Source organism: Myripristis murdjan, chromosome 11, assembly GCF_902150065.1.
Source record: "Myripristis murdjan chromosome 11, fMyrMur1.1, whole genome shotgun sequence".
Classification (NCBI taxonomy): domain Eukaryota; kingdom Metazoa; phylum Chordata; class Actinopteri; order Holocentriformes; family Holocentridae; genus Myripristis; species Myripristis murdjan.
In genome coordinates, this window is record NC_043990.1 from 6088788 (window position 1) to 6113264 (window position 24477).

A 24477-nucleotide genomic window follows, 5' to 3' on the forward strand; every position below is an offset into this window, starting at 1 on the left:
GAAGGAAAATACAAGCAGCCTCTCTGGATATTCATGAACACTGTCAACACAAACTGAGAAATGTGGCATCAGCACATTTGTGATAAATGATCTCAGCTTCCAGTTTCAACTAAATCAAAGGAGAAGTCAAAAGATTTCACCTTTGAAATGGATCAAACCTGGAATGAACAGCCAATAACTAATCAGTCATTACAATCACAATAATACATTTAAAACACGTGCTCTTAATAAATTCACATTTCTCCCAGGTACTGTCTTTTTAAATCTAGCATTTCTCTATATGATCATTGTTTGGATTGTAAGTCACTTCTTCTGTTTGGTTTTAGTAGCTCTGTGTGAATCAAATAGAGCTACAGTCTCTCTTTCTACCAGTTTATTTTTACACAACCTCAATTTTTCAACTCTACCTAGTAACCCCAAAAAAATCACCCTTTTCTGAATTTCTATTGGCCAGTTCGTGTACAGCCCATTTGTGACTGCTTCCTCTGAGCGCGACACACACGCAGACCGGAGGGGAAGTTTGATCAGACAGACGATTTATCAAATATTGTGAATTTTATTTCTTAAACAGATCAAGATGAAGAAGTTCATGCTGTTGCTCCTCTTCTGTCATGTCGTATCTCCAGGTAAGATCAGCAGATATAAGTAAGACATAAAATAAATAAGATAAAACACAGGACAGAGAAGAAGTTAATAAAATAAAATAAAATAAAATAGGGTGAATTCCAGCAGAATAAGGCTTTGCGATGCCCTGTCGATGCTTTAATTCGTAGTCTATCACACTCTTGAGTCACATCATTGAACTTAGAATAATATTTTGCTTTACCAGTCAGTGTGTGCGCGTGTGTGTGTGTGTGTGTGCGTGTGTGTGTGCGCGTGTAGGAAAACCCCGAAAAGCACAGAGCAAGGATCTATATTTTATAGCAGCTTGCCTGGTCAGAGGGAGTGAAATGACAGCACTTTAGAGATTAGTCGAAGGATTTTATTCTCAAAGTGAGGAGAACAGTCTACATACGTGGGAGTGCCTGTCAGTGTGTGTGGCTGTGTGCAGTTTCTAAGGGAAGAAAAATGGAAATAAATAAATGAACAATACAAGTAACTAACTCACTAATCTGTCTTTCTAATCACAAACACATTTTTTAAAAATCTGCTCTTAAAAAACAACACATTTCTCCCTGGTGAAATTTTTTTCATCTGTAAGGTCATTCTTTGGATTATAAGTCACTTCTTCTGTCTTCCCTCTGGTTTTCTGCTTTTCCCTCTTTCTGTTTTTGCTGTCAATGTTTTTGATGTAGAAATAAATGATTGTTGTGCTGTTTTTCTCTTTGTAAGCGGCTCTGCGTCACTAAAATATTAGAGCTTCAGTCTCTCTTTCTACCAGAGTTTAGTTTTACTTTCACTTAACAACCTGAATTCTTCAAATCTGCCTAGTAACCAATGACGTTGCAGCCTTTCAGATTTTTCTATTGGCCAGTCGGGTTCTTGTCCCGCCCAGTTGTGCCGTGAGGCTCATTAGACAGACTGCGTCCTCTGGTCGAGACACAAGCAGCCAGCGGGGCTGAGAGGAATATTTCACCGCTCAGACTTATTGATTATTGGGAAATTTATTTCTTTCTCAAATCAAGATGAAGGAGTTTATTTTGTTGCTCCTCTTCTGTCATGTTGCATCTCCGGGTAAGATCACATTTTAAATCTCTCCTCTAATTTCACATTAAGTTGCTTTAGTAGATCTTCACATCTGAACTTGATAAGACCTGTGTTGGCCAAACCGCGTACATTTTAATATTCCAGATATTTGTTGAATCCAGGCTGGAATGGGTGTGAATTTTAGTCTCTAACGAATAGAAAAAGATCTTTAATGTGCACAAGTGGAGATTTGACTTCTGCTGCGCAAGTCCATATGAAATTAGGAAAATTACATAAAATGAAATGAGAGAAAACACGAGACATTAAAGAAGCAGATAAAATGTAATAAAAATAAAGGAATGATTAACTAAAGCCTGTCAATTCTTTAATTAATAGATCGTCATACTTTCGATTCGTGGTACCGAGCTTATTGTCATCGTGTGCGATACCAGACTGTGTGTGTGTGTGTGTGTGTGTGTGTGTGTGTGTGTGTGCGCGTGTGTGCGTGCGTGCGTGCGTGCGTGCGTGTTACCAGCACAGTCTGAGTTTTTAACAGTACCAGTGAGCGCCATGTGAGGGCGCTGTGTTCATGTTGCAGCTGAAGCCAAACGCCTTCCCTCTGCGCTCACACTGACTGATCTGACGCTGAGCTGCTCAAACTTGTTCTCATCTTTAGCTTTTCCTTTCTTTTCTTTTTTGTGCTCAGCTGTGTCCTGTTACAGTTTTCTGTTTTCACTAAATGTGTCTGTTTTTTATCTTGTTGGACTCAGTTCACCTCCTGATTTCTTTTTTAGTCGCTCACTGTTTTAATCTGTAAATCTTTGACTTTCCCTGAAGCGCTTCAGGGGACAGGCGCTGTAAATTAACATCTGCTATAAACACCACGACACTCACACTGATGAACTCCTCTCACAATGTATCTGTCCATATCAAATAGACCTGAAATACATAAAGAATAATTGTCTGTATGAGTAAAAAAATATTATTAAAGGTGGAAGTAACTAATTACATCGTTTTATTTTAATCTTTCATTGTACTTTTAGTATTTTTAATAATATAAATTTTGACTTATTCAGCATAAAATCTTTTTTATTTAAATATTACACTTCAGCATTTTAAATCATATCCTTTGCAGAGAAAAAAAGTATTTTGTCTGTAAGCGACAAACTGGACACACTGTAAATCGACATACACAGTGAGCAACAAAGATAAATTTATTTTATAATTAAAAAGAAGCAGTTGAAAACAAAAACTAAATTCTCTTTTTCTGAGAAGTGGCTCATTACCTTTTAGGAGCTACATTTCATTTCACTGAAGCAGATTTTTCAACAGTTTCTTTTTTTAATATCAACAATGCAGGACAGCAACGTATGTCTCTAATTAATAGAAATATAAGACATAATTGTGAACAAATAATCACTTCCATTTATTAGATATAAAGATTGATATTAAGATTTATTGCCAATAAAATGTGATTCATATCTTTTAAACAATACTCTGAAGTGGTTCAGATGTCAGGCTAACATAAAGAGAGTGAACTGATGATTGGTATTTTCAGATTTAGATGAAAAAACTCCTGGAATTACTGAGGAGCATTTGAGAAGTTTCATTTTGTCTCGAAATATCCAGGTTTAAAAATTATGTGTTTATGATTGAAATTATTTGCAACATCAAGAAAATAAAATCAATTTTGAGGGCAGAATCATCTGTTTTATTTATTTATTTATTAAAATTATATAGGTCATAAATTTCAGGGAGAAAAATATTCTGAAAACGTAACACACTTTTTTTGCGTTGGGGAAAAAAAAAATAACACTTCATGTATTTCACATTTAAATCTGAGAATGTGTGAAAAATGACTGCGCTTTTAACAAAATTATTGAAAATTGTCCACAAAACACTAATATGTCGTTATTGTTGTTGTTGTTTGTCTTTAACATGAATATCAATATCAGTTTTGATGTTTTTTGCCTGTAGTTGTGGAACAGAAACGATATTTTCTGTTCAGGCAGGTGGTTTTGTTTTATGATGCCAAATGTTTCTGGTTGATAAATTGATAAATGTGAGTGACAGTTGTTCTGTGTTTGTCTCACAGTGCTTCACTCCATGAAGTATTTCTACACGGCTTCGTCTCAAGTCCCAAACTTCCCAGAGTTTGTGGAAGTCGGTTTGGTTGATGATGTTCAGATGGTTCACTATGACAGCAACACACAGAGAATGGTGCCCAAACAGGACTGGATGGAGAAGGTCACAGGTTATCTTCCTAACTACTGGGACAGAGAAACTCAGAGGTGTCAGAGTGAACAGCCAGTCTTCAAAGTCAACATTGACACCTTGAAGAAACGCTTCAACCAAACTGGAGGTTTGTTTACGTTTCTCTTTCTGCTGATAAAATGTTTTTTCATCAAAAATTGTTGTAAAGTTACAGACGTAGCTTCACACACACACACACACACACACACACACACACACATGCGCGCGCACACACACACACACACACACACACACACACACACACACACACCTTCATCACAATTTGTCTCACACACACAAAGACACATTTTATCACACAACTTTTAACTCTGTCTCTCACTCACACACACACACACACAAACTCATACACACACGCGCACACACACACATACAAACACACACACACATTTTGATCTCTCTCTGTTGTCTCTCTCTCTCACACACAGAAATCATTCTCTGACATGTAATTTTACATACAAACACACACACATACACACATATACAAACATACACGCACACACACACATACGAACACACACGCACACACACATACACACAGACCTACAAACACGCACGCACGTACACACACACACACAATCATCACAATTTCTCTCTCTCTCGCTCTTTCAAACACACTCACACACAAACTCACACACATTCTTTTTTCACACACACACACACAAACACACACACACACCATCGCAATTTCTCTCTCACGCACACACACACATAAACAAACACACATTTTGCACAACTTTTAACTCTGTTTCTCACTCACATACACACAAACACACACGCACACACACAAACTCATACACACAGACCCACACACACACACACACAAATTTTGTCACACAATTTTGATCTCTCACAGAAATCATCCTCACATGTAATTTTACATACAAACACACACACACACGTACACACACACACACACGTACACACACACACGCACACACACACACATACAAACACACGCATGCACACACACACCATCACAATTTCTCTCACACACACATATGAACAAACACACATTTTGTCACACAACTTTTAACTCTGTTTCTCACTCACACACACACACACACACACACACACACACATACACAAACTCACACAGACCTTCACACACACACATTTTGTCACACAATTTTGATCTCTCTCTGTTGTCTCTCTCACACACACACAGAAATCATCCTCTGACATGTAATTTTACATACAAACACACACACACACACACACACACACACACACACACACGTACACACACACACACACACATACAAACACACACGCACACACACACATACAAACACACACGCGCACACACACACACATACAAACACACACACACGGACACATACACAGACATACAAACACACACACACACACACACACAATCATCACAATTTCTCTCTCTCGCTCTTTCACACACACACACACACACACACACACATTCTTTCTTCACACACACACGCACGCACGCACACACCTTCATCACAATTTCTCTCTCACACACACATATAAACAAACACACATTTTGTCACACAACTTTTAACTCTGTTTCTCACTCACACACACACACACAAACTCATACACACACACACATACAAACAAACACACACACAAACTCATACACACAGACCCTCACACACACACACACACACACACTCATACACACACACACACACACACACACATACAAACACACGCATGCACACACACACAATCATCACAATTTCTCTCTATCTCTCGCTCTTTCACACACACACACACACACACACACACACTCAGACATTCTTTTTTCACACAAACGCAAACACACACACACACACACCTTCAACACACCTTCATCACAATTTCTCTCTCACACACACATATAAACAAACACATTTTGTCACACAACTTTTAACTCCGTCTCTCACTCTCTCACACACACACACACACACACACACACACACACACACACACACACACACACACACAGAAATCATCCTCTGACATGTAATTTTACATACAAACACACACACACACACACACACACACACACACACACACAGTGGTGGGCGATATGACGATTTATATCGTAGGTACGATAGAAAAATGTCTCTCGCGTCATTTCTCTTCTATCGTTTCTATTTTATCAGTTCAAGCTAATTTTCCCAGTGTCGGCTGATGTGAACGTGTTATTGTTGTCACTGGTCGCCAACATGAACTCAGATTATGAAACAAACAAGAATAAAAAATTATTTTTGCAAAGAAGATACCATTCTGTGGACTCTGCGTTTCTGGTTTTGCGACACTACGCTGCTTTACGTTATTCACGTGGTACCACACACACACGGGAATACAACACACAACAACACACACGGGAATACAACACACAACAACACACACGGGAATACAACACACAACAACACACACGGGCGAGCAGAGACATGAAAACATGGAGGAGGAAGAAGGCTTAGAAAATGCATCATTCTCACAGCCGACACCCACAGAGCCCCAGGAGCCCAAATCAAACTTACACCAAGAAGAGGGGGTACGTCTGTGGTTTGGCTACATTTTGGGTTCAAGGCCTCAGACACGGAGCAGAAAACCGTGAAATGCAAACTGTGCCACAAGACCGTCCCCTCGCCTGACGCCAACACAACAAACCTCTTCTGTCGCCTGCAGAAGAAACACGAGAGGGAGCACACACACGTTCAAAAGTTGTGTGTCAACAAAGAAAGAAGTGAAACAGCCGGGCCAAGTCGGGTGAAGAAACGCTGCTACACTCAACAGAAGCTGCAGGGGTCTTTAGCGCGAGGCTCACCGTGTGAGAAAAATTCACGACGCCATAAACAACTCAGTGATGGCGTCAGGCGTTTGCTCTGTAAAGGAGCTCTCCTGATTGATCTGGTTGACAAGCCGGTCTTCAGAGAGCTCATGGAACCAGCCGATCCACGGGACAAAACGCCAAGTCCAAATAAGTTACAGATTGTAGAAACTTGAAGTGGTGTACTACTAAAATATTTGTTTTTATTGCAGTTGTTTACTTTGTGCACTTGTCATTGTCAAGAAAGCATCATAAAAGTGCACTTTAATTGTTTATTTTGATTATTCTTGGAATTGTCCAGTTAAGTTTGATTTTGATACCAGTTATTTAAAATGTGATTCCAGTACATTTGTGCAAAAATGTGGAGGCTGTGGTTGATCTTCCTCTCTGCCTCTTCTGTTTATTTTATATTGTTGCCCTCCTGTGCAGCCGTCTCATTTGTGACAGTTTTGTTTAACGTCACTTCCAAATAAAGTGAGAAAAGTCAGCAGTTTCTGTAGTAGGATGTTGTAGAGGACGTTTTCAAGTTATTCTATGAAAAACTATAACGTGGTATATCGTGGTCTGTCGTTATCGTGATATAAAATGGTCCATATCGTGATAGAAGATTGTTTTCATATCGCCCACCCCGACACACACACACACACGCTCACACACACTCACACATAAACACACATTTTGTCACACGACTTTTAACTTTCTCTGTCTCACGCACAATTTCTCTCTCTCTCTCTCTCTCTCTCTCACACACACACACGTACACACACACACACACACACACACACACACAATCCTCTCAGACAAATTTACTTAGAAACACACACTGCGTTTCTGTTACACACACACCTCTCTTTTTTGCTCTCTTTCTCATGCACACACACATTATTTTTTTTTACACACAGACACACACACACACCATCACAATTTCTTTCTCTCTCGCTCTTTCACACAAACACACACACGCATACACACACACCATCACAATTTCTCACACACACACAAACACACACATGCAAACACACATGTACAAACTCACATGTACAAACTCACACACACACACACACACACACACACACAGAAATCATCCTCTGACATGTAATTTTACATACAAAAACACACACACACCTACGGGTGAGCAGCATAGCCAATAAATAAAATCTTAATTTTTTTTCCCAAACTTTTCTTGATTAATATTTTTAATATGCATTTTTTTTAAAATAGATTTTTCTTGTTTTACTCTAAACAAACTAAAAACAGATGAAACACAATTAAAATCAGTGTTTTCTTCAATAAAACAACAAACACAGTGTGTGAGGCTGTATTGACTTGTCGGTGTGTGTGTGTGTGTGCGTGTGTGTGTGTGCAGTAACAGCTCTTCATGAAGAAACAACAGCAAGGCTCTCATTACTGCACATAACACTTTATATACATATAAATATCAGCAATGAACAATTCATCAGAACATTATCAGAATCACAATAAGGCCAAGTGTCATATCCACATGACAGCAGCTGCAGTTTGGTGTTAAAGGTCAAATGTGTGACAAAACATTGTTGTAAATAAAGTTTGAACTACAAATCATATTTCCCAGATGTAAGAAAACATGTTTGTCTGGTACACATCCCAGAAAAAAACACACACACACATTATCGTCATTTTAATATGTTTTTCTTTTCAAATTAAAATTATGATGAAAAAATATAATTCCCAATAAAATCAAAATGTTTTGTTTTCACAGTTTCAGCTGTTTGATATTGAACTTTTATTGCTTCACACACCTGACAAACACACAGGAAACACACACACACACACACACACACACACACACACACACACACACACACACACACAATCATTACTAATACTGAGACTACTGGATGTTTGTCTAATTTTCCCATAATAATCAACAACGATTATATAACTTTATCTCCATTTGATTAGATCATACTGTGTGTGTGTGTGTGTGTGTGTGTGTGTGTGTGTGTGTGTGTGTGTGTGTGTGTGTTCGTTCCTGCATCTCACATGAAGCTGCCTCCTTCATCAGATCTCACTCTGGTTTACTGCAGACTCTGTCTCTGTCTCTCTCTCAGGTGTCCACATTGTCCAGGTGATGTACGGCTGTGAATGGGACGATGAGACTGGAGCCACTAATGGTTTTCGTCAGTATGGTTATGATGGAGAAGACTTTATAGCTTTTGACCTGATGACAAAGACATGGATCGCTCCAACACCACAGGCTGTCATTTCCAAAAACAAGTTAGACAGAGAGACAGGTCAGAATGAGTACTGGAAGAACTACCTCACCCAGGAGTGCATTGATTGGCTGAAGAAGTATTTGGGCTATGGGAGGAGCACTCTGCTGAGAACAGGTAGACTCACCTGACCTGATGTCTGTGATGTTCACAGCTATGTTCATATGCCTCTTCTGTTTTTAATATAACCCTAACCCTGTCTTCTACTTTTCCTCCCTTCTATTATTGCTCTCCTTCCCTCCACCCCCCTCTCTCTCTCCCCCCCCCTCTCTCTCTCTCCCTCTCTCTCTCTCTTTCTCTCCAGAGAGTCCCTCTGTCTCTCTCCTCCAGAAGACTCCCTCCTCTCCAGTGACCTGCCACGCTTCAGGTTTCTACCCCAACAAAATCATGTTGTTCTGGAGGAGAGACGGAGAGGAGCTTCATGAGGACGTGGACCACGGAGAGATCCTCCACAACCACGATGGAACCTTCCAGAAGAGTGTTGACCTGGACGTTTCATCAGTCAAACCTGAAGACTGGGGGAGGTACAGCTGTGTGTTTCAGCTCTCTGGTGTCAACGAGGACATCGTCACCAAACTGGACCCAAAAGTGATCAAGACCAACTGGGGCAGGACGGAGATCAAACGTGATGGAGGTGGTAAAGACACGTCTCGTCTACTTGACTTGTAGTTCATGAGTTTTCTTTTGATCGTTCTCTGCTGGATTATTTCTCTCCTTATCATTTTTTGGCATTTAGTTTAATTCAGTCATCCAGGGCAATTTAGATTTTATTAGTCTTGTTGATGCATCTATTACAAGTCCCAGGTTATGTTTTCTCTTGCACTGCAGTTTGTATGGACTGTATATGGTTCATATATGTTCCTTCATGGTGGCATAGTTTATTTCTCTGATGGAACAAATTAGTGTTACGTCTTCTTTACAATGAAACCATTCAGACAACCGGACAGTTTTTAACTTTGACAGCAGTAAAGGTAACCACAAGTGTTGGTCAGCTCACTAAAACACATTCAGCATCTCCTTTTCATATGACATCCTCTCTAAACTTGAAATACTAACAAATAAACATAATCTGATCTGATTTTAGCTCCAGATTCTCCCTCAGAGTTTCCCACTCGTGTTGTTGTTGGTGTTGTTGTCGGCCTTCTGGCCCTGGTGGTGATCTGCATCGCTGGATTCATCTTCTGGAAAAAGAGAAACAATGGTGAGAGAAGAGTTTCTTTCTTTAACAGAGTTCAGTTTTTAATTGTTAACACACCTGCCTGTGACACTTTGAGTACTGTTTGTGTTCTGTAACCTCATATTTTGTGTGTGGTGCTTCTGGTAATGCAAACTCCATGAAATGTAAATCTTCAGAATACATTTGTCATATCTAGTAATATTGATGCACATAATAGAGAATGTTCTTCTGTTTAAATATGAATTTTAATTTGTTCATAATTGTCTAATACTGTAATTTCTTGTTTGTATTTCAGGGTTTGAAAAAGCAGACAGTAAGTATTCTGGCCTAGTGACCTATAGTTTTTTTAATCAGAAGGACAGACACTCATAATCCCTCAGCAGTAATCGTTCATGACCAGTTCTGTTCCTCACTTTGTTCATTTCAAATTAAATCATCTGACTTTGTGTTGTGTTTGTAGCTTCGGACGGTTCGACTTCATCTGTCGAAGCTGCACCTCTTAACCGAGCACAGTGAGTACCTCATCATGTACCAGACTCCTGAACTGGCAGCTCATTCACAGATATATAAGAAGATATTCTTTCTTTCTTTCCTAAATAATGGATTCCTGTGATGTGAAAACACACTTTAGACTTGTGGATCACATGAAGTTCATATTTCAAATTCAAACAGTGGTCATGATGAAAGTTTTTATCCTGTTTCTTATGTGGAAAAGCAGATTATATCTCCACTTCAGACACAGATCCTAATATCTCATGATAACTGAAAGCAAATTGATGAATATGAATATTTTACCAAGCCTGTCTGTTCCTCTGTCCTGACAGGGAGAATCAGTGAAGACAAGATGGATGGTGGATTCCAGGAAGTCATCAAGGCATCAAAAAATATTTTTCTTTCTTAGAGAGCATATTCTCTAAATTGAATCAAGAATGCACATTAACTAAACTTGTTTTATTGAAACATGATATTTGAGAAAGTTTTAGGACAAAACAAATGAGTTAAAATTGCTTTGATCCACTGGCCAAAAAAAGATAAAAGAAAATGTTTTGTATTCATTCATCATGTAAACTGTGTTCCTGCATTCATGCTCCATGCCTATACTATGTTATGCAGATTTTCTTCCTTAAATGAGAGAGTCTGAATTGGCAGAAATATGACTGGACATATAAATCTGTATCAGTAACATCAGCAGAGTAGGGCTGGGCAATATGGACAAAATCAAATATCACTTTTTTAAAAAAATACTTCCTTATGGGATAACTATTGTTGGTTTCACAAAATCTTCACACTGATATGACCAGGCAGGTTGAGGGAAACAGCTGCAACCCTCTAATAATTTCACAAAACTGCATCCCTTTAATGAAGCCTTTAAGTTTTTTATCTAGTGAAGTGGGTTTTGTTGTTCAGTGGGTAATACTCATCAGATTTTGTGTATAAATGTTAAAATGAGTAAAGATGAATTTGACATGAAATCCAGTTTTGTAAACTGTATTTCCTTGCACAGCGTTACACTTTGCTCTTGTTTTTCTGGAGCAGCTTTTATCTTTTATTTGACTGCTTTATTCTGTGGCTCTTATTTGGTCTGGCTCATTTGGGATTTGATTTGTTTTATGACATTCCAGTTTGAAGTGTGTGTGTGTGTGTGTGTGTGTGTGTGTGTGTGTGTGTGTGTGTGTGTGTGTGGGGAGAGGTTTTGTATGACATCCCCTTTGCGAGTGCACTATGTACAGAATATGGGTTTGATGATTTAATAAAATATTTCTGAAATGTTTCTGTTTCTTTATTCTTTATTATTCTTTTTCATAGTTTTAGAATAAAAAAAATATGCTTCATGTATCCATATAACTAACATACAAAATTTTAGATAGATAGATGTAGATACACTATATTACCAAAAGTATTCGCTCACCCATTCAAATGATCAGAATCAGGTGTCCTAATCACTTGGCCTGGCCACAGGTGTATAAAATCAAGCACTCAGGCATGCAGACTGTGAAACAAGACATTTGTGAAAGAATGGGCCGCTCTCAGGAGCTCAGTGAATTCCAGCGTGGAACTGTCATAGGATGCCATCTGTGCAACAAATCCAGTCGTGAAATTTCCTCGCTCCTAAATATTCCACAGTCAACTGTCAGCTCTATTATAACAAAATGGAAGCGTTTGGGAACAACAGCAACTCAGCCACGAAGTGGTAGGCCACGTAAAGTGACGGAGAGGGGTCAGCGGATGCTGAAGCGCATAGTGCAAAGAGGTCGCCGACTTTCTGCACAGTCAATTGCTACAGAGCTACAAACTTCATGTGACCTTCAGATTAGCCCAAGTACAGTACGCAGAGAGCTTCATGGAATGGGTTTCCATGGCCGAGCAGCTGCAGCCAAGCCACACATCACCGAGTGCAATGCAAAGCGTCGGATGCAATGGTGTAAAGCACGCCGCCACTGGCCTCTAGAGCAGTGGAGACGCGTTCTCTGGAGTGATGAATCACGCTTTTCCATCTGGCAATCTGATGGACGAGTCTGGGTTTGGAGGTTGCCAGGAGAACGGTACATTTCAGACTGCATTGTGCCGACTGTGAAATTTGGTGGAGGAGGAATTATGGTGTGGGGTTGTTTTTCAGGAGCTGGGCTTGGCCCCTTAGTTCCAGTGAAAGGAACTTTGAATGCTTCAGGATACCAAAACATTTTGGACAATTCCATGCTCCCAACCTTGTGGGAACAGTTTGGAGCGGGCCCCTTCCTCTTCCAACATGACTGTGCACCAGTGCACAAAGCAAGGTCCATAAAGACATGGATGACAGAGTCTGGTGTGGATGAATTTGACTGGCCTGCACAGAGTCCTGACCTGAACCCGATAGAACACCTTTGGGATGAATTAGAGGGGAGACTGAGAGCCAGGCCTTCTCGACCAACATCAGTGTGTGACCTCACCAATGCGCTTTTGGAAGAATGGTCAAAAATTCCTATAAACACTGTCCTCAACCTTGTGGACAGTCTTCCCAGAAGAGTTGAAGCTGTAATAGCTGCAAAAGGTGGACCGACATCATATTGAACTCTATGGGTTAGGAATGGGATGGCACTTCAGTTCATAGTATGAGTAAAGGCAGGTGAGCGAATACTTTTGGTAATATAGTGTATATAGCAAGGGTCTGTTAAAACCAAAGCGACCTTCTGATACGTTGATGAATACACACAAATTTCCAGGACCAAAGTCACAGATTATAATAATCTTTTATTATGATTTCTCTCGTGTATATTTAGGAGGACAATAAAAAAAACGTTTCTCCACCAACTTTAAAGTAACACCAAAATTTCCCAACCAACTTTTCTCCTTCATGTTTTGACCAGAGGAGAAAAATGCAAGTTTAAATTGGACTGTTAAATCTTAGTGTTGTAAATACTGGCAAATATACAATGTTTGGACACACACACACACACACACACACACACATACATATGCAAACTGTGATCTCTGTCCTGGTGCCAGTAAAGCACACTGAATTAAACTTAGCATTAGACTTAGAGTCTACAAGCAAAAAGAAAGTAAATTAAACTTTTCAAAGTTTTAAAATATTTTGTGATTTAACTTTATTTTGAAATTCAGTGAGGGTTTAGTATTCATTAATTATTCATAAGTTATTTTTGCTTTGATTCTTGATAAAGCTGACAGACAAGTGAATTTCATGGTCCAGAGCACCTCCACTGATTCTCTTGTTTTCATGGGTGCAACTTTCTGGAGGCGCAGAATAAGAGGCTGGACTGAACTTTACACTGAAGGAAAGTCATCATGAGGATATGAAACAAAATGCAGGATAAAGAGTCTGCCACGTCTTCAGGATAAAGGAGAAAAAACAGAGCATGTTTATTGTTTTGTGTTTGACTGTGTGTGTGTTCTGTGTGTTAATTAGCATTAAAACAAACATATAGTGACACCCTGCCAGCTACAGCAAGCAAACACACCTGTACAGCCTGATGGTGTTTTCATCAGACTGTAACATCTGTCAGAGCAACAAAACATTTGATAGGACAAAAATTAAACAAGACACTAGAACAAGGTGTGTCAGCTGACTGGCATGTTGAGGAGGAGAAGGAAAGAGGTCAGAGCGCGGTGTAGGAGGTTCACTTTTTACAACTTACCCAGATACAGTATGAACAGCATAAACCTGAGCTGCTCTTGCATCTGACTTCATCTCCTACATCATGTCACACACTGAGGCATCAGCCTGGGCTGTAAGAGACATGAACTGAACTGTTTTGTGTCTCCACATGGACTGTCTTTGGTGTCATGAACCTGCTCAAAACCTGGGAAACTATGATGAGAATTTAAAATCACTTTTTAAAAATTAGTTGATCACTTTCACACCACAGCCTGAGCTCTTGTGTTGACAAATCAGAGCCCAACAGGAAGTCACATGACATCCTCATCAGGTGATTTCACTCCCACAATTCAGAGGTGAAATACATCATCTGTCCAGAGGTGGCGCTGTGACACTGCTGCTTCCTCTGTGATGTCACATGACATGGTTGTGTAGCTGAGCCTGACCTCTGACCTTGCTGTGTGGAGGCAGGAAGTGAAGAGAGAATTTCCCTGCAGAGATCAGTCAGATTATTATCAGATTGCTGTCAGATTAAGACTGTGTGCTGGAAGGGGGGAGAGACTAGTGCGGGAAGTCGGAAGCAGACGGACGGTTGGAGGGATATTCAAAGACTACTTGCTGAACTAAAACTGGGACTGGTTTGTGGTTTCTGACTTCTTTCTGGTTCAAGGATAACGAGCTTGGATTACGGACCTTGAGAACAGCTGGCAGGCTTCCCCACTGGGGTGAGCTAGGCTGCTATGCCTCCAGGAGGTAGCCAAAAAGAAATGAGGAGGAGTGGCCGTAAAAGCACCGATAAAGCCCAGAAAAGAGACAGGTCCGCCAATGGTAGTGAGAGTGAAGATTCTCTAGACATAAGGAAAGTGTCGAAAATGGATGTCAGTGCTGAATTTAAGTTTATCATTAAATTTAAGGATAGAAGTGACAAGGCCTTGAACCCTCTCAGGCTATCGGATGAGCTAAAAAATAAAATGGGAAAAGGTTTGCTGAATGTGAAAATGCTGTTGAATGGTAACATACTTGTGGTTTGTAAAAGTGATGCTCAGAGGCAAAATGCCATGAAGGTTCGTCAGCTGCTAGAAAGGCCTATTGAGTGTTTCATACCTGGCCAGGCTCAAAAAGCCAAAGGAGTGATGTATGTAAGCCCTGAGGTATCAGAGAGTGCCTTACTAAAAGAGTTGAAAGGAGCTGAGGTTGAAGAAGTTCATCGGCTCAAGGAATCTGGCACAGCAGTATTGATAACCTTTAGGGGAGACACTGTGCCAGCTAGAATGAGTTTGGGGTACATGAGTTATCCAGTACGGCAATATGTGCGCCCCCCTCTGCGCTGCTTCAAATGCCAGTGCTTTGGTCATGTGGCAGCAGCCTGCACAGGAAGCCAAAGATGTGGGAAATGTGGAGGCAATCATGAATTTAAACAATGTCAAAGTGTGGATGTTAAATGTTGTAACTGTGGGGGAAACCGTATGTCCTCCTTCAGAGGGCGCAAACACCATTTAAGGGCTGCTGAAAAAGAGACAGTGAAAATTGAAGGCAAACCTTCATATGCAGAAGCAGTGAAGAAGGTGGGGGGAGCAGGGGACCCTGGTAGACATGTGGCAGCTGCTGCACCCTCTGTGATGCCGCCTGGTAGGGAGGCAAGAGGACAAATGGTGGGAACCCAGTCATGTTTTGCTTTCATGGTTGATGTGTTGTGGGCTGTTAGGGGTCAAACAAGGAGATCTGATATCATCAGGGTGGTGGTGGAAGCTGGAGAGAGATTCCTGGAGGAGAAATATCTAGGCCCAGAAGAGCTGCACAACTACATGAGGCAGAGGGCAGAGCAGTATGAGAGGGGAAGGAGAGAAAGAAGCTGTACGGATAGAAGTGAGGAAGGTATGGAAGACGCTTTTGAAGATGATTGTTGAATTATTAATGTTTTTTATCCTACAATGGAATGCACGGAGTCTAATAGCAAATGGCCAAGAATTTAAAACATTTGTAGATGAATTTAAGAGTCTCCCAGAGATAATCTGTGTCCAGGAAACCTGGCTTAAACCACAGCTTGATTATGTGATTCCAGAGTATGAAAGTGTCAGATCTGACAGACATGAGAAATCGGGAGGGGGGTGTGCAGCATTTATTCAATCTAATCTGCAATTGCATTAAAGTCTACCTTAGAATGTGTGGCCGTCAGGGTATGGGGGCAACACAGCTGGGAATACATTGTTAACTTCTATAACCCTTGTAAACAGCTAAATATTACTGAATTAGAGAGCATTATGGAGCAGGTAGGGACCCCAGTTATCTGGGTGGGGGATTTTAATGCACACAATCCTTTATGGGGCAGTTCAGCCAAAGATAATAATGGTTATACAGTGGAAGAACTCATGGACAGGTGGGAGTTAATTTGTTTAAATGATAGTAGACCCACAAGGTTTGATGTTAGGACAGGAAATCTATCTCACATAGACCTAGCATTAGTAACTGGAGATTTGGCAAGGATTGGAGAATGGGACCCCTTGGACTGCTATACAATAGGCAGTGATCATTTTCCGATTCTGTTGAGATTCGGCAAGTCCTTACAAGTAGAGAAGCAGAAAAGTTCAGGATTTTTTAAGTACCATAAAGCAGATTGGGAATTGTTCAGGGATAACTGCAATGAAGCCATTGTAAGGGTGAAAGGTGAAGGATCACTTGATGAGTGGAATAACAGTCTGTGTGAAATGATCATGAATAGTGCAAGTAAAAGTATTCCAATAAGGAAAATGTCAAAAAGGAAAATCAGTGTACCATGGTGGAATAGTGAGTGTACCAAAGCTGTGAGAAATAGAAATTGTGCATATCGAGCGCTAAGGAAATATCCGACAGAAAATAGAGCTATTGAATATAAAAGATTAAGGGCAAAAGCACAAAGGGTGATTAAGTCAGCTAAAAAGGAATGTTGGAGGAAATATTGTGGAGGACTGAGTGTGGTAACATCAGTAACTGAAATATGGCGGGCAGTACGCCGTATGTCTGGGGTGTATAGGAAATCTGAAATTCCGGTTTTAGAGAATGAGGGAATGTTTGCAATGAGTGATATTGAAAAAGCAAAAGTGTTTGAGAACAAGTTTAAAGCAGTTCATGGTGGTGAAAATGGAGATGAATGAGGAAAACACAGATGTCTGTAATTTGTATTTTTCTCAAGATGAACTACGTAGAGCAATCAGAAGAGGAAAATCATCAGCTCCTGGAAAGGATGGTATAAGCTATGAGATTGTTCAGAACTTAAATGACTTGGTGCTAGATGAAATATTATCATTAATTAATTGTGTATGGAAAGAGGGGGCTCTCCCTAGTTTGTGGAAACAAGCGGTAGTGGTTCCAATTCTAAAACCTGGGAAAGATGCTTCCACAGCTGAATCTTATAGACCTATTGCATTAACTCCAGTCCTTTGTAAAATCATGGAAAGGATGGTTACAGATAGATTAGTGTACAAATTAGAGAAAGCAGGATGGTTCACTAGCACACAAAGCGGCTTTCGGGGAGGAAGAAGTACAATGGATTCTGTGATCTCCCTTGATACTGATGTAAAGAAAGCACTGACTAATAAGGAAGTACTAATGGCAGTTTTTCTAGACATTGAAAAGGCTTATGATATGATGTGGAAAGAGGGTTTGGTTATTAAACTCTATGAGGCTGGAATAAGGGGACGCATGTTAAATTGGGTAAAGAACTTTCTGCAAAACAGGAGAATTCAAGTGAGAATTGGAAGCTCTTTCTCTGAGGGAGCAAACATTGAAAATGGCACCACACAGGGGAGTGTAATAAGTCCAGTTTTATTTAATATAATGATAAATGATATATTTCAAGATATTGATTCTGGCTTTAGGCTTTCTCTGTTTGCGGATGACAGTGCCATCTGGAAAAGAGGAAGAAATGTAAAAATGATTACTCAGTAAATTCAGGGGTCTCTGAATAAAATAGTTGCTTGGGGTGAGAAGTGGGGATTTAAGATGTCCGTGGAAAAGTCAAAATATATAGTCTTTGATAACAAGAAAGTGGAATGTGGCGGATTTAGAATATATGGACAAACATTAGAAAGAGTGAAAATGTTCAAATTTTTAGGAGTTTATTTTGACGAAAAACTTACTTGGAAAAACCAGATAGATCATGTTGTTAACAAGTGTGAAAAAGTGATTCATGTTATGCGATCTCTGTCAAGCTGCTCTTGGGGTGCGGACAGAGACACCCAAATTTTGATTTATAGAGCAATGATAAGGTCAAGACTTGACTATGGTTGTGTACGTTTTGGATCTGCAGCTAAATCGTTGTTAAAGAAACTGGATGTAATACAAGCAAAAGCTCTGAGAGTATGCTGTGGGGCCCTCCGTAGGCTACTACCCCAATCCCAGCTTTACTTGTAGAGATAGGAGAAACACCAAGATCACTGAGAAGAGAGAAACTAGGAATGCAGCATGTAGTGAAACTGAAAGGATATCAAGGTGAACATCCAACAAAATCTGTGATGAACGATGCTTGGGAGTGGGGAGCGGCAAAAGTTAAAAAAAGAAAGCTTTGTGTTTAATATGTGCAGGAAATTGGAGAAGCTGAGATTGGGAGAAGGAGTGGCCCCTCGTATCCTCTGGCCAATTGTACCGCCATGGCTCCTGCCCACTCCAGAGGTGGATTTTAGTATTTTGAATCATATGAAATCTGTTCAGAGCATTGCTTATAAAAGTATGGTTTGTAGATATATACGCACATCACCAGGGCCGCCCCTGGCCAAATTGGGGCCCTAAACGGCATTTTATTTGGAGGCCCCCCCCACACACACACACACTCAAAAATTACCGGATTTTTGGCGTGCCATCTCCCACTGACCACACAATCCCAGATGTATAATAGGAATAAAATGACGGCCTAACGACATTCCATTAAACAAACACACAGACACACACACACACACACACACACACACACACGCATATACAAACACACACACACCCACACCCACACATACAAACACACACGCACACACACACATACACACAGACATACAAACACGCACTCACACACACACAATCATCACAATTTCTCTCTCTCTCACTCTTTCACACACACACACACACACACACACACACACGCACGCACACACACACATATACACAAACTCATACACACAGACCCGCACACACACATACAAACACACACACACACACACACATTTTGTCACACAATTTTGATCTCTCTCTGTTGTCTTTCTCTCTCACACACAGAAATCATCCTCTGACATGTAATTTTACATACAAAAACACACACACAAACACACACATACAAACACACACACACACAGACACACACACACATACAGACACACGCACGCACACTCACATTCTTTTTTCACACACACACAAACACACACGCACACACCTTCATCACAATTTCTCTCTCACACACACATATAAACAAACACACATTTTGTCACACAGCTTTTAACTCTGTCTCTCACTCACACACACACACACACACACACAAACACACACACACACACAAACTCATACACACAGACCCGCACACACACACATACAAACACACACACATATTATTTCAAACAATTTTGATCTCTCTCTGTTCTCTCTCTCTCTCTCTCTCTCACACACACACAGAAATCATCCTCTGACATGTAATTTTACATACAAACACACACACACTCACACTCACACTCATACACACACACACACACACACACACACACACATAGTGGTGGGCGATATGACGATATATATCGTAGGTACGATAGAAAAATGTCTCGTGTCATTTCTCTTCTATCGTTTCTATTTTATCAGTTCAAGCTAATTTTCCCAGTGTCGGCTGATGTGAACGTGTTATTGTTGTCACTGGTCGCCAATATGCACTCAGATTATGACACAAACAAGAATAAAAAATTATTTTCGCAAAGAAGATACCATTCTGTGGACTCTGCGTTTCTGGTTTTGCGACACTACGCTGCTTTACGTTATTCACGTGGTACCACACACACTGAAAAAAATGATACTTTGGATCAACTTAAAAAATTACTGTAAGTTGTTACATCTAAATTTTTAAGTTCTCTCAAATTACATTCAGAAGTTTGTTGAACCTTAAATTTTGATTTAATATCAATCAAAATATTTGTTTAACCAAAGACAAAAATTTCCATTCACTTAAAGTAAAAATATTATTTACTATGAAGACCATAAACCATTTTTTACTTTGTTATAATGTAATTTTTCATTTTGGAAATACCTAATATTTACTATTACATTTAAGTATAGTTTTACTTTGGAATTAACTAACTGAATTGCTGTAATTTTGTTACATGCAATTCTGTTAAGTTTTCTCAAGTTAAATTTCTGATTCAGTACAAACTATAATTTTTAATTACAACAATCAACATATTTTCTTTGGTCACAAACCAAAACATTACTTAATGTAGGTCAATATAACATCATTTTTGCTTTTGAAATGAATGAAAGCTAAATTCGCTACAATATAAAGTAGAATTTTCAATTAAGACACAACTAAAAACATTGTTACAGTCAATGTTTAATTAAGCGCACTTACAATAAATGAAGACAGGATGTTTTTCCTTCAAAAGACCTTGTTTATTATGATATACATCACCTTTTCTATTTACTAAAAAAAGAAAAAAAAAAAAAAAAAAGGACACCAAAAAGCTTTATAAAACCCACAATGAATTTTGCAGCCAATAAAGCAGGCCAGTATGTGTTTTACACATTAACACTCAGGGGAAAAAAAAAAAACATGTGTACTTTTTTTTTTTTTTTTTTTTTTTTTTTTAAATTTTGGTTGTCTTTTAAATATTTTCTTTAAACCTGATGCAACTGTAAGCACATAAATCTTAACATGTAAAACTGGTTTGCACACTTCTCCTTTAAAACTTGAGATAAAGTGCCATCAAGTGTAAAAACAGTCTAACAATATAACACATGGCTATCCTTTGTCCATAAATTGCATCCCCAGCTTGGTTAATTTTTTGTAATGGTTCAAAGTAATGTGATATCCGTGCATTCTCATCATTTTGCCAAAGTGCATAGGCCAATTTAAAAAAAAAAACATAACCATTACTTGTGCTCTTAAATTGCTAGTCATTCTGAATTCAGCATTATTAACATTTTCAGTGCTAATATCAGTGCCACAATATTTTTACCACAGAAAAAATTCTGTTAAAAGAGAAAATCAAGAATAAAGAAAGTTTTGAAAAGCCGGTTTCTCTCATTTAACAATAAACAATTTAACAATAAACCCCTCCATTATCCTGGAATGTATTTGAATACAAGCGATAAAAAAGAACATCCAAATGTCTTTCTTTGAGCGACCCAATATTTACAGCTTGACACTCAGATTGCACACTTTGCGTGTCATTTTCTGTGGTTATATGTCCATAAATATTGTCTGCAGCGCATCAGAAGTGTGTTTGAGCTCACCTGGATAGCTCAAGTTTAGAGCATAGATGAGGCCAAACAACATGGCACATCCATGAGCAAGTGATGGCAACTCATTAAGGACTTCCACACCTTCAATAACGATCCCAATGTGATGTGGTGGCTGGAGAGGATCCTCGTAGAGACAGAGCTGGAGGGTGAGGACAGCAGCTCTGTGTCATCTGTTTGAATAGATGCTAAATCATCAGAGAGAGTGATGGCTTGGCTGGTATCATCCGTTATTGGGATGAACTTGATAGTTGCCAAATCCTCAAGTTTAGCAGTAGATGTCAAGTTCACTAGTGCATCTCCAAAGTCTTTGTCTTGGTACTGCAGTCTTAAATTCCCTTTTAACCCACACACTTTCCTGACTTCTTCCATAAGATGCTCCACTGTCTCTGGAATTCCATCATGCAGAATTAGCTTCCTGGTGTCATCAGGATTCAGAATAACTCGCAGCTTGGCTGGCCTTTTCACTGCCATGTCAGCCTATCCAAAAGGATCTAGCACAGACAAGAATAAAAACAGCAGTATTAGTTGTAGTACAAAATTGGCCATAACATAAATCCAATTCCTATTCACAAAGTAATTGATTCACAATTCTGGTGGAGAAAGAAGAAATTTCACACTAAATATTAATTTCAGGAAATTACCAATATTTGTGAAAGTCAAACATTGACTGGGATTTTGCTCCCCTCAAAAAAAAAAAAGGGGGGGGGGCATGTTTAGCCATGTTGGTCATACCAATCGATTGACAATCCTTACAACATATTTCTCATTGAAAAGGGGACTAATCAGGCTTTCTAACGGTATAAAAGACAACACCAATCGGTATTGTTAAATGGGAGAAATGATCAACTGAAAAAATATTGCAGGGGATTTTGTCGGGAAAAAAAATTGGTCACTTCCCACACAATTACCAGTGTCACTCATTCCATAAATGCAGGATCCTTACAATTTGTATCTCATTGGAAAGAGGACAAATGAGGCTTTACAACAGTATAAGATACAACACTATTGGGTATAAATAAAGGGGAGAAATTATAGATTGAAAAAGCGGTGCAGAACTTTTTTTGCCTAGTATATAATAAATAAAAAATATTTAAAAAAACTAATGTGAAGTGGACCTGCCATTACATTTACATACTATATAACTAATTATACATCTGTGGTAAGTTCAAATCTTTTTCCTAAAATTCTGCATTTCAATATTGTGTTTGTCATTTCTATTTACACATTCATGAAAATAATGTTCACAGTTGTTCATTTTGGGACTTACCAAATTCAGCAATATGGCTAGAAAATTTTTCAAGAAGCAGCAAACCTGTAAACAGAAAGGAAAACGTGAGATTTCACATTAAGTTTTTTGTTAGGACAGTTATTATCCACAATTGTTACTACAGACTCCAATTTATTAATTGGGTCTTAGGCATACTAGTGGTTTTAAGAAGTCATTCTTTTTACTCCAAAGGTTTCTGTCACTTACAGGAACGTCCTTTTCGGTCAATATAAAATATCCGCGGGGTTTCACCCTCTTCCCCTCAATCAGCTCTGCTGCAGGGCAAGCTCTGTGTATGTGTGTGTAACTGCGGAGCCCGCAGCCCCGACATGCCCGGGCATGCCCGCTCCAGCTCCTAGCTTATTCAAGCATTAACTTTACAGAAAATTGAGCCTTATCATACTAACCTCCCCTTATTTTTTTCTTACATGACAACAAAATAACATCAGCAACAACTTTAACGTTGCACTTTTCAAACAGAAGCGACCAAAGCATCGCCCTTTTACTTGATAAATAAATGCAAATACCCTGGTTTAGCTAGCGCTAGCGTTAGCGTTGGCGCTAGCGTGCAAAATACAGACAGTTTTTAAAGTAAAGTTAGCTGGCAATCCTTCCAGTAACCATAAATGTGCATGGAACCCCCACGTTGCCCATAAAACAACACAATTTTGAATCCTTACCTTGTTAAAACGAGTTTTTGTGGCACAGCACTTTCCAAGTGAGGGAACAGTAATGGCGGACGGCAAATCTCGAGGAGAGCCTGCTGACGTGACGTCATGTGGTCACGTGACACAAAAACCTCTGGTTTGAGGTGAAAATACTATTCAAAAAGAAGTATTGCTTTTAATTTTATCTATAGGAAGTGTCATTTGCTTTTAAGCAAAGTGAAAAAAGCAGCTTTAAACCGGAAATCATGATTTTCCATTAAACTAATATAAAAATACGCTTTAAGTGAATGACACAGTTGTTTCACTTTTTTCAGTGCACACACGGGAATACAACACACAACAACACACACGGGAATACAACACACAACAACACACACGGGAATACAACACACAACAACACACACGGGAATACAACACACAACAACACACACGGGAATACAACACACAACAACACACACGGGCAAGCAGAGACATGAAAACATGGAGGAGGAAGAAGGCTTAGAAAATGCATCATTCTCACAGCCGACACCGACAGAGCCCCAGGAGCCCAAATCAAACTTACACCGAGAAGAGGGGGTACGTCTGTGGTTTGGCTACATTTTGGGTTCAAGGCCTCAGACACGGAGCAGAAAACCGTGATGTGCAAACTGTGCCACAAGACCGTCCCCTCGCCTGACGCCAACACAACAAACCTCTTCTGTCGCCTGCAGAAGAAACACGAGAGGGAGCACACACACGTTCAAAAGCTGCGTGTCGACAAAGAAAGAAGTGAAACAGCCGGGCCAAGTCGGGTGAAGAAACGCTACTACACTCAACAGAAGCTGCAGGGGTGTTTAGCGCGAGGCACACCGTGTGAGAAAAATTC

The 24477-nt window shown here is 39.6% G+C and overlaps 2 protein-coding genes across 3 annotated transcripts in view; both read left to right on the top strand.

Annotated features, from left to right (window-relative positions):
* The window catches only part of LOC115368062 (major histocompatibility complex class I-related gene protein-like), a 141002-nt gene that overhangs the window by 82667 nt on the left and 33858 nt on the right, over positions 1–24477 (top strand). The gene's annotated exons all lie outside the window — the stretch shown is intronic.
* LOC115368060 (class I histocompatibility antigen, F10 alpha chain-like) lies at positions 490–11894 on the top strand. Of its 2 annotated transcripts, none has more exons than XM_030064024.1 (8): positions 490–626; positions 3722–3988; positions 8785–9063; positions 9251–9580; positions 10031–10147; positions 10419–10436; positions 10584–10635; positions 10948–11894. In XM_030064024.1, exons 1-8 carry the CDS (start codon positions 578–580, stop codon positions 10958–10960), a joined length of 1125 nt encoding a protein of 374 aa, XP_029919884.1. In that variant the 5' UTR covers positions 490–577; the 3' UTR covers positions 10961–11894. The 2 variants fall into 2 exon arrangements, with proteins under 2 accessions (XP_029919884.1, XP_029919883.1); XM_030064023.1 differs by lacking the exon at positions 490–626 and adding an exon at positions 1518–1674.